This window comes from Teleopsis dalmanni, chromosome 1, assembly GCF_002237135.1.
Source record: "Teleopsis dalmanni isolate 2A chromosome 1, ASM223713v2, whole genome shotgun sequence".
Lineage (NCBI taxonomy): Eukaryota > Metazoa > Arthropoda > Insecta > Diptera > Diopsidae > Teleopsis > Teleopsis dalmanni.
The window spans coordinates 10,495,483-10,506,723 of NC_051846.1; the positions used below are offsets into that span (position 1 = coordinate 10,495,483).

Genomic DNA, 11,241 nt, shown 5'->3' on the forward strand with positions numbered 1-11,241 from the left:
AATGACATATGTACACAAGCAAACATACATCTAGAAAGTGCCTAACTACTTAATGATTCAACAATAATAATAGAGCATAGATACATATAGCTAAAAATGAAAATTAAATATGTCACTGATTCAAGAACATAAATGCGAAGTACTTACGAAAAAGATACAATAAAACCAAAGTTAAATTCTAAATTCCAGCCAATTTATTACATATTTTGCTCGTTTTGCAGCGAACCGTAATTTAGTGGAAAATAAGCTTCTTACCTTAACTGTGATTGCTTAATAGAAAGTCAACCGAGTTCCCGTTTCAAACGTTACCATTACCAAACAAAAACAGAAAAACAAAAAAAAAATACCTAAAATATGTATTTATATAAACTTAAATGTAAGAAATATGATATAAGAGAAGAGTAATATAAAGTGTGATGTGATAAATCAAGTTAGCAAATGTGTGCAATTAAACATAAAAATTGAAATTCTAGAAATATTGAAACAGAAACCTATTAGATGTATATTAAATTAGAAGCTAGTTAAATATAAAACTTATAATAAATTCTAAAATAGATCAAAGCTTATTGGTACACAAAAAAGCAAATCATTTTTGAAACGTTTCCTTTGCAACGGTATGTCCACGAAACCTAATACAACAGCCAATGAAGAAAATACTACAAACACAAACACGCCGTCCGATAATAAAATTATTATTAACACAAATGATGAAGAACCAACAACAACTTCATATGCAGATGATGGTGATACCAGTTTTGAAATTGATGAGCCCGAAGATGAGGAAGTTATCGATGTTCTGCCCATTGTTCATGTCAGTTCGAAGACAAATAACATAACAAATACGCCTACAACCCATGCAGGTGCATTGGCTGTAGGCGAAACAGATAATATAACTGAAACAAGTGTTGCCGCCCCCACCACGACGATACTTTATATGCGTTCAGCAAACAGTGAAACAGCTGGCGACAAAATACGTTCCTATAATGTACCATTCGTTTCAATAAGAGATCATGAACCTGATGAATCGACAGATGCATCAATTGACTCAGATACGGGTTCATCAACGCCAACAACGGCTGATGTTGCGGACTTATCAGCTGTATCGGCGTTAACAACGCAAAAAGCTAAACGCCTTTCGCCTCTACAAAATAGCAAAATACAATTAAATATTGCTGGCGGTTCAATTACTGAAGACAATATATCTGGTTCCATTGCGACTGAAACAACTGAAATCGATATCGATAATATTCCATCGGTTAGTCCGCGTGTTGCGAAGAGACTCGCTAACTCACATCCAACAGCGGCGATCTTTCAATCGGATATCCCGCGTACTGGAAGTGATGAAGGAAGTGGTTCATCTTCTAAACATAAACGCAACTTATCTTCGTCATCTTATCGTTCTATTGGTTCTCAACATCCCGCATCGTTACCTTCAGTGCAGACCTTGCAAGCAACAAATGTTGTATTTACTTGGCTACAAAATGTTTCTAGATTATTTAAGGTGAATATTCATTTTAATATATTTTATAATATTTTACAAGGAATATTTATTAACCACATAACTTTATTATTTTTATTTTTGAAACGGGTCAATTGTTCTATTGTTCAAATAATATACAACTTTTTAAATTATAATGTCTTCTTCTTCTTCTTTATTCGCCAATTCGATTTCGAATGTAGGCGATGATCATATAATTAAATAAATATTTTGACTTTGCTCTATATTTAACTTAAATTTGTTACAATTTCATGGTATGACTTCACCGGAATCTGGCCAACATGTTTCGCTTATTCCAAGAATGTCTATGTTCAACCTCTTCATTTCTAAAATCGTGTCTGTTAACTTTCCAATCTCATAAAGACAGAAAAAAAATTAAAATTATATTCTAGTTTATAGTATAGTCTATAGTCATCTTTAGGGTACACTGAATCCAAGCTTCTCGTACTTTAAATCATAAACTTTTACCTTAAAATAGCGTAGAGATGATGTAGTATAAATTAGTTTTTATTAAGGATAAGTTTTTTATCTAAAAAGTGAATTTATTATCTCACACATTTTACAGATGTACTAGTAGTTGCAAGAGTATTGTCAAATTAATTATGTTAATTAAACCACATGAAACACTCCATTTATACCTAAGTTACTTGGCAAGGGTTTAATCAAAAAAAAAAAAATTACTCTAATAGATACAAGCAAGCTAATTTTCTTTATTCATATAGCATATCTGCCCTGGTATCTATACCAGCATATATGTACATACATATGTGCTTATTTGCTTATGAAGTTAATATAACAAGCAACACGTGGTAGGCCACATGGCTTCTATCTTAATAAACTGTTTAGATACACACATATATGTAGATACATTCGTATATAGATATAGGCATACAAATATATGCATACGTAAACTAGTAAATTATATTTTTTCTTATTTGTTTTTCCCACATGGGCCCTCAATTATATTTTGCAGTTAATTTTCTTATTTAATGAACAGCAAAATAATAAAAGAAACATTACAAGGATGTTAGAGAAACTTTCTTTTATTACATCGCATTGGAAAGCAGATAAAGTAGTTGTTTTGAATTACTTTTACAGTTATAACTTTTTAGCTTAACGTTTGTTTAACATTAACCTATGAGTCCAACACGAAATGTTCCATAAAATAAATTAATAATTATTGTATTATCGTATCTGTTAAACTTATATCGCCATTATACGAAATTATGCTTTATAAATACATAGAAAAATAATACGTATTAAACATTATGAATAATTTTTCATTTTTAAATCATATCTGTTACTAATATTCAAATATTCAGTTATTTGTTTAAATTCATTTCGAAGAACTAAATCCAGAATTTTAATACATCAAAACTTACTTTACTAAAATTCTGATAGCCATATTAAGTATTTCATATTGTATGCTGATCTCAGACTGAGCTGATCTCTACTATGATCGCTATATTCCATTGTAAGCCTACAACTACGTGATTTAATATAATTATTATTATCATATGTGTAATATGGTATTTACCATATTATAATTATAATTATTACGATGTTACAGTTATAATTATTACAACATTACGATTTTATTGCTCCGGGCTCATACGAAAGAAATAGTTTTTCTAACGTTGTCACGACTCAAACACATCTTCACCGCCATTTTGAGTACGCCTACCTAGCTTCAAATGATATAAAACTTGAAAAAATCGTCAGATATGTTAGGTTAGGTTCGAAAGGCGCGTGCTGACCATTGTCAGCACTTCCACTCGGAGGCATATAGATATGTTACTTTTAGATATGTTACTTTTAAATATAAATATATTAGCATTATTATTTGTTCGGATAGATATATTGGAAGAAAACTATAAAATAATTAATCCATATTGTATTACTAAATTTAATTTAATTTGAAGTTGTAAGACTTTCAAACCTGTGTTGACTAACACAAATTATATGTTATCGTTTCTTATCAAGATATCTTAACACAAGACATTCGACATTTGCAAATCAGCCTGGCAAAACTCCTTTCATAGGTACCAAACCTCTCTTAGAGATCTGCACTTATCAAAGTGGATCTACATTTAAACAGCTATACTTACAGATAATCAATTTTGAACTGTTTCCAAACCGGTTCATTCCAAAACAGTTCATTCCTCCAATACGAAATTCAAAGAGTTCATTCTAAGAAGAAGAAAATATGAAAGACCTAAGTAAATAGTATCCAGTTTCAATTAGTCACAATACATCTGAACTTAGATGAACTACTAGTTTCTTATGTTATTATACTTCCTTTAACTACCGCTTTTCAAAGATGGAATAAGAGGTTGATGATATCAATAGATTTTATGAAATATTGACTAAAATACATCATATAAAATGGATTAATTTTCATTGATTGTCAGAAAATGACAAATACAGTATTCTAATCTAAAAAATAGACTATTATAAAATTTATCAATGCATTAAGATTTATCCGAGTTAGAATAGAAGAATTTTTACAGCGATAACAATAAATTTCATTGATCTTGGAATACCATTGTTTTTTCTTATAATTATAATAATAAAGTAATCGTTTCCTCATCAAATCTCTTATGAGGTGGCGAAAAATACTTGTATAATCAAATACTTCTGAGGTGGTACATGTAAAAATTAAATACCCAGTGTGTCTTATATGTTATAAGTAGAATGCCTTCTATATTTAATAAATACTGATAAAATTTAAAACTATGTGTGAAAAAAAAAAATAAAAGGTTTCTGATCTCAAGTAGTAGAATATTCGGAATATTATCTATATGTTAGAAAGTGTTGCTTTACAGTGATTTACTATTGCAATAAAATATATAATTTTCAGTCCTTATGTCTGTGGATATATGGAATTAAAGGTGTCTAAAGGCACCATGATTTTATTAAGTTATGTATACAACATACTTTTTAGTATATTGAACTCTAACATTCGAGTCTAATAATAAGACTAAATGTTTATATACTAATTTCACATTTAATGAGATTTCTTGAATATAGTTCTTTTTCTCCTTAATTACTAGAGTATTCTAATACAGTATAGGAATAGAACATTCTCATATTATTATTTGTGTTTGAAGCTCTACGCGCATATGTGAGCTTCACATCAACATAATCATCACTTAAGATTCAACTTAATATATCTCATAACTGCTTTTATCTGTTATCTGTTCTAAATATTTTCTTAAAACGTTCCAATGAAATTTAAAATTTGCATAAATTACACTAATGCAACTAAATGATGCAATGCAAATAAAATGCAATTACTCAGTTGACAATGCACCATGAAATGTTGCACTGAGTACTTCAGCCAAAATTGATTTACAGATTTTGCCGAGCGTCTGGCTCGAGCCTATCTCTATTCCGTTTAATTTGATTTTGACGCTCAAATCAATTTGAAATGTTCACTTAAAAGTGAATATATATTTTTACATTACTAAAAATAACTTTTTTCAATAAAATTTAATAAAAATTTTTATTCAGTTGGGATGTGATGGCAGTGATATTGAACCAATTTAAGCAATCAGTTTTATTAGTTTGCTTTTTAAGTGAGGAACAGTGACGCTGTTGGTTTAATTTTATCACATGATACAAGCTGATTAGTTTTTTGGATTATTTTTTATATATTAACAATGTAAAATATAATAAATTTATATTATATATTGAGAGGAAATAATAAAACCAGGTTCCTATTTCAATAATAGTTCAATAGTCAAGTAATACTTAACTGACTTAATCCATACAAATTGGAAATATATAACATAAGGATTTTCAAAACATCCTGAACAATATAACGACTTGCAGTCATGACAGGAATAGCATATTCAAAATTTCTGCACCGGAAGATGTCTGTTGTTTAATTACACAGGATTATTTAGATCTAAACCTAAGCATATATAAGCGCCCATTCCATAACTCACTGCACCATTTCTCCAACAAAGATATTAAATAAATATTTGAAATCATCAGTGGGACCGCGTGATTCTAAGACTGTAATATTGAAAAAGGTTCGGTTAGGAGGAATGTGGTATCAAAACCGCTTCCTAGCGGTCTTCCTGAGAGAACTTCGATCTCCTTCCACTTCACTAAACTTTTAATTGTATCTCTCTCTAAACAATTATTAGCTTTGTTGAATGGTTTCTCAAATAGCGATAGGTATACACGTAGTATCATAATACATCAACTAACTTAACATAAAGTACCCCACCATATGGTTATACAATAATACAAAGTTAATCTGGTTTTTAACACAGATTTCTTTACATAAACATTTTTATCTAATTGCTAGAATTATATAAATTGTTTAGAATAGATGTACCATTCCTTAATAAAAGAAAGTTAATAAATAAGAAAGTCAATAAAATTATGTTATTGGCTTATCCTTTTAGATTTTATAGATGAAGATAACCGCTAAAATCCACACATTCGATTGTATCTGTGCTGGACTACCGAATTGTATAAGTGATCATCTTGAGAATTAAATATTGTGAATATTTCTATTGCAATATACTCATACTTCCTAGAAGTATGTTTCTGTGTTTTTGGATACATACATGGATCGCCTTTTTTGATAACACCACAACGCTGGCTTGAGTTATAGATAATATTTGCTCGACGTTGGCGTGTGGCTCTTCCGCAAAAATTAAATAGCTCAAAAGTTTAATGTCTGCTAGTGCCACCTTTTGTAAAATTATATTATGCTTCTATAATATAAAAAATATAATAAAATATATAATATTATAATATATAATATTTTAATAAAATAATATATTTAATATTATAATATATAATATTTTAATAAAATAATAATAATAATATAAAAATCAATTAGACGAAATAGGACTTTTAAGGTAATCGAATACATATTAAACGAATGTATGTGTAATAGCGAATTATGTATATATAAAAGTTAAATATACCAGATATAATAACTCTTAATAGCTAACGCAATTGGTGTAATTTAATTATCACATGTAACATGTTTAATATTGTTAATAGTTCATTATTACATTAAATTTTAACTAATTTAATTAAAATTATTTACAGAGTTCTGGTATTGGAGAGCCTAGTGTGTACCATGCTTTGGTTGTGATATTTTTAGAATTTTTCGCGTGGGGTCTACTCACAATGCCCGTCATTTCTGTAAGATATTATTGAATTATTTATTAATACCAAAATTTTTTATTAATTTAGATAATTATTGGAATTATACCAATAATATCAATAGTTAGTTTTTTTTTATTTTTAATGTTTACCTATCCTTTTCAGGTTCTAAATCAAACCTTTCCGGATCATACGTTTCTAATGAATGGTCTAGTTATGGGCATTAAAGGCATTCTATCATTTTTAAGTGCGCCATTGATTGGTGCTTTGTCTGATATTTGGGGTCGGAAGTTTTTTCTACTAATAACAGTATTTTTTACCTGTGCTCCCATACCACTTATGACAATAAATACATGGTGGTTTTTTGCTATGATCTCAATAAGTGGCATCTTCGCAGTGACCTTTTCGGTGGTATTTGCATATGTCGCTGATGTTACAACAATTGAGGAACGCTCAAAAGCTTATGGTTTGGTGTCAGCTACATTTGCTGCAAGTTTGGTAGGAAATGAAACTAAAATATTGGCATCATCAAAATATTATGTATTTGTTGTTATTTTGTTATTTCAGGTAATTTCACCAGCTTTGGGTGCTGCACTAATGGAATCGTATGGTGATACTTTGGTGGTTGCACTTGCCACAGCAATTGCAGTGCTTGATGTTTTCTTTATACTGGTTGCTGTGCCGGAAAGCTTGCCAGAGAAAGTGCGGCCATCATCGTGGGGTGCGCCAATTAGTTGGGAGCAAGCTGACCCATTTGCAGTAGGTGTTCATTTAATTAAGAATAATTTACCATACTTCCATTTGCATATTTCAATAATTTCAATAATGTTGGTTTGTTTTTCTAAAATGTATATTTTGCATTCTGCAGGCGTTACGTAAAGTTGGCACAGATCATACCGTTCTGATGCAGTGTGTTACAGTTTTGTTGTCCTACTTGCCAGAGGCCGGTCAGTATTCATGCATATTTGTGTATCTGAAACTAAAAATGGGTTTCAATACAATGGAAGTAGCAATTTTTATAGCTGTCGTCGGCATACTCAGCATTTTTATACAAGTGACATTGGGCTACTTAATGCGGTAAGTTGTAAATAATAGCAATGGAATGATGTCAGCTCATTGAGAACATATTTTCTTTTGCGTGTAGTGTTATTGGACCAAAGCGCACTATTATTTTAGGTTTAGTTTTAGAAATGTTGCAATTAGTTTGGTACGGATTTGGTAATGTAAAATGGTAAATATATTTTAGAAATATTTTAAAAAAATTTTTAACAAAATATATTAATTTTTTTAGGATGATGTGGGCGGCAGGTGTGTTAGCTGCACTCGGTTCCATAACATATCCAGCTATAAGTGCTTTTGTATCCATACATTCAAATGCTGACCGACAAGGTAAATAATAATATTGAATGAGGAAGCGCACTTAAATATTTGCTATTTTATAAATTAAAAATTAATTAACTACCAAAACTACGTTTTGATAGGGCATATATAATTTCTAGAAAATCAGGGTAAGAAGAAGGTAAGAGTCCTTGAAGAAGGTCTTTCAATTCTACATCTAACCCATTACCGCTTTATTCTTAATAATTTTTTGTAATAAAATTACAAAAAATAATTCCTAAAACCTTAAAAACCATAACGTATGAATATATATCTAATTTCGATGTTATTTCGATTTTTTAGGTATATTTATTTTTTTTTTCGTTCGTGTATTCAATGTTATAAGTTTTCAAGTTTAAAGCCCAATATCTCAACAACCATGCTATATTGGCTAATAGCGTAGTGAAATAAGTTAGAATATTGAAATTTTACTTCCAAGATACTTCCAAGATATCATAAAGTAACTTTTAAATAGTCTACTAAACCTTGCTTAGGTCACGATTATGTAATAAGGTTTTCGTATAAACACCTACTGTACTATACATATATTTATTTTAAAGTCGGTATATTTTATTGTCATATTAATAATGGTGTTAGGAAAAAAAAATATTCAACAACGTTGGAGTTAAATCTCATGTGATCGACTGAGTTATCTTTCGATGTATGCTCAGTTAGTTTACTCTTCTTGCCAGTGACGAAAGTCAGTAATGGAATAGAATAATGAAATTGATATGGTAACCGAAGGTTGGGCTTTAAGCAGTAACAGGTAATGCTCCTTTACAAGGAGCATTTGATACATTTGGAAGCTGCGGAGTTCACACAACAGGTATATCCTATTGCTATAAATGTGTCCTGTGCCTTTTTTATTCTTGCGTGCCTCTTGGTAATGTAAATGGTGTTTGGGGGTTTCGGTTTAGACTAAGGCTCTTATGCACGCGACCAGTTTGATATATTGTGCCTCTTGGTTACTTGACTTTGATCTGGTTATTGAAGATACCGTCATTAGCTCCACTTGCTTTGCATTTTTATATACTTTTTAACTAATTTGTAATGGACTTATTCTTTTAATTAAAGTATATAATTTTAACGAATTTTTATTTTTACATTTTAGGTGCTGTTCAAGGCATGGTAACAGGCATGCGTGGTCTATGCAACGGTCTAGGCCCAGCTATGTTTGGTGTAATATTTTACTTATTTAATGTGGATCTTAATACCGATCAAATTAACACAGCTGGTGCGGAACCAAATCAGAATCATACGTCTAACAATGTTAAGTTTGCGCAACTGGTTCCAGGGCCACCGTTTCTATTTGGCGCATTAATGGTCGTTTTGGCGATATTAGTGGCAATATTTATACCAGATGGTAGAGGCAAAGATGTGAATCTAAGTAGAGCACCTAGCGAAAAGAAAAGTATGAGTTCAACTACAATATAAATAAAATATTTTTTATAAAAAAAAAGAAAAATAAAAACAAACAAAAATGGAATATATTTTGAACATGTAAATATGTTTTAATTTTTCATTATGTAGGAGCATCTGTAGATGTACAGTATGAAATTGAAGGTGGGCATAAAACAACCAGTCCTCTATCACCACTAATGCGTGCAGATTCTTTGGCGCAGCTGTAGTTGCTAAATCTTATAGGCTTGTTAGTTTTATATTAATTTACCAACTAAATGTATTGATATATTTTATAATTTGTATTAATTAATATTAGAAAAAGTTGCAAAATTTAAATAGTTCAGTAACTAAAAGTATAAATACAAAAAAAAACCTGTTAAGCGAAATATTATTTATATCGAAAACAAAAATATTGTGTACATTGTAAATTTATTGTAAGTTATTAATTCACAAAGATTTATTTATGTTTAATTAAGTGCAGTTAATCAAAAAACATGCCGTAGTTATTTTATATTTATTAGAAGAAAAAGAACTAAACAACTGATTTTGTACAACGTAATTTAAAATTTGTTTAATTTATTGTCCTATTAGTCGATTAAACATAATTTCTATTTTTTAATATTATAAGTTTATTTTTTAAATTAAAGTGCTTGCCAAATGCTTTATTTGAATTTACGATTTTGTTAATAAAATATTTAATATTTTCTAATAGATTAAATAGACAATAAGATCGTTTTTAAATTGAAAGCAGTTAGTTTAAAATCTAATTGCTAACATTTTAATAAGCAATCAATTAATTTTAAAGGAATTAATGCGTATTTTCTAAAAATTAATTATTAAAAATTGGTAGCATTTTATAAAAGGAAATTTTATATAAATCTTAAATTTATAAGCGCATTTTGTTATACTGAAGTAATGTTCAGCAAAAGGCCGCTTGGTAAATTTTTATAGATATAAAAATGTTTGTATTTTAAGTATCTTTATTTGGAATCAAACTCAAACATCACATTGTTAGTTTTTTTATTATTTCGTTAATTATAATTTTAAAGAAATTATTTATAGTCTAATACAGAAATGTGTAATATAAAAAAGTATTTTGTTTTTTTACAAAAGCTTCATACAAATGAAGTGTATATATTGGTGCAAACGAGTACATTAACACTTTTTATTAATAATATTTGTAAACAATTAAAATAATAAATTAATTGTATTTGATATAAGATATTAATGTTTAAAAACCTTTATCACATTTTTCAATTGGTGCACACTAAAATAAGAAATCAGAAGTTAAAAAATTAATGGATCATCCAGAACTTGCTATTTTATTCTGTATTCTGTATTAGGCTTTAAACGCATTAAAAATACTGCCAAAAATTGTAATAATTCTTTGATAGTACACTTCTTTACTTTATTATAATTTGCATAAAAGCTCAAAATTTAATGTTTGTATTTAGTTAAACAAAAAAAAAATTTGTAAGATAAAATATTTTTATAAAAAAATAAAAGTAATAAGTTATACAATTCTCATTTGTTAGTATATTAGTCTATTTGGAGAGTGCTACAAATACTTTCAATAGTACAAATTTAATATATAAAATTTAACGTATCAGAACTAGTCTTTCAAAGTTTTATTCCATTACATAATAATAATAGACTATAAAGTATATTAGTTGTTGATTCAATAAAATTTCATTAAGAAGACACATTTCTGGCAATATAATTATATGCCAAAATATAATATATTAATTTTAATATATTTACTCATTTTTATATATGTCAGTAATTTGCCATTAATTTAAGCTTATAATTTGCTAAAATATATGAGAATTGTA

At 28.7% G+C, this 11,241-nt stretch overlaps 1 protein-coding gene across 2 annotated transcripts in view; it reads left to right on the forward strand.

Moving 5' to 3' along the window:
• LOC119668911 (hippocampus abundant transcript 1 protein-like) overlaps positions 1-9,726 on the forward strand; it is a 53,903-nt gene extending 44,177 nt beyond the window's left edge. The window contains exons 2-10 of one of the 2 annotated variants that reach the window (XM_038078591.1): positions 556-1,501; positions 6,575-6,670; positions 6,797-7,129; positions 7,199-7,390; positions 7,500-7,708; positions 7,776-7,862; positions 7,923-8,020; positions 9,120-9,419; positions 9,539-9,726. In XM_038078591.1, the coding sequence (XP_037934519.1) occupies positions 617-1,501; positions 6,575-6,670; positions 6,797-7,129; positions 7,199-7,390; positions 7,500-7,708; positions 7,776-7,862; positions 7,923-8,020; positions 9,120-9,419; positions 9,539-9,636 (2,298 nt within the window). In that variant the 5' untranslated portion in view covers positions 556-616 and the 3' untranslated portion in view covers positions 9,637-9,726. The remainder of the gene's footprint in view (positions 1-555; positions 1,502-6,574; positions 6,671-6,796; positions 7,130-7,198; positions 7,391-7,499; positions 7,709-7,775; positions 7,863-7,922; positions 8,021-9,119; positions 9,420-9,538) is intronic. The other variant, XM_038078598.1, reaches the window with a different exon arrangement.
• Positions 9,727-11,241: the final 1,515 nt, after the last annotated feature.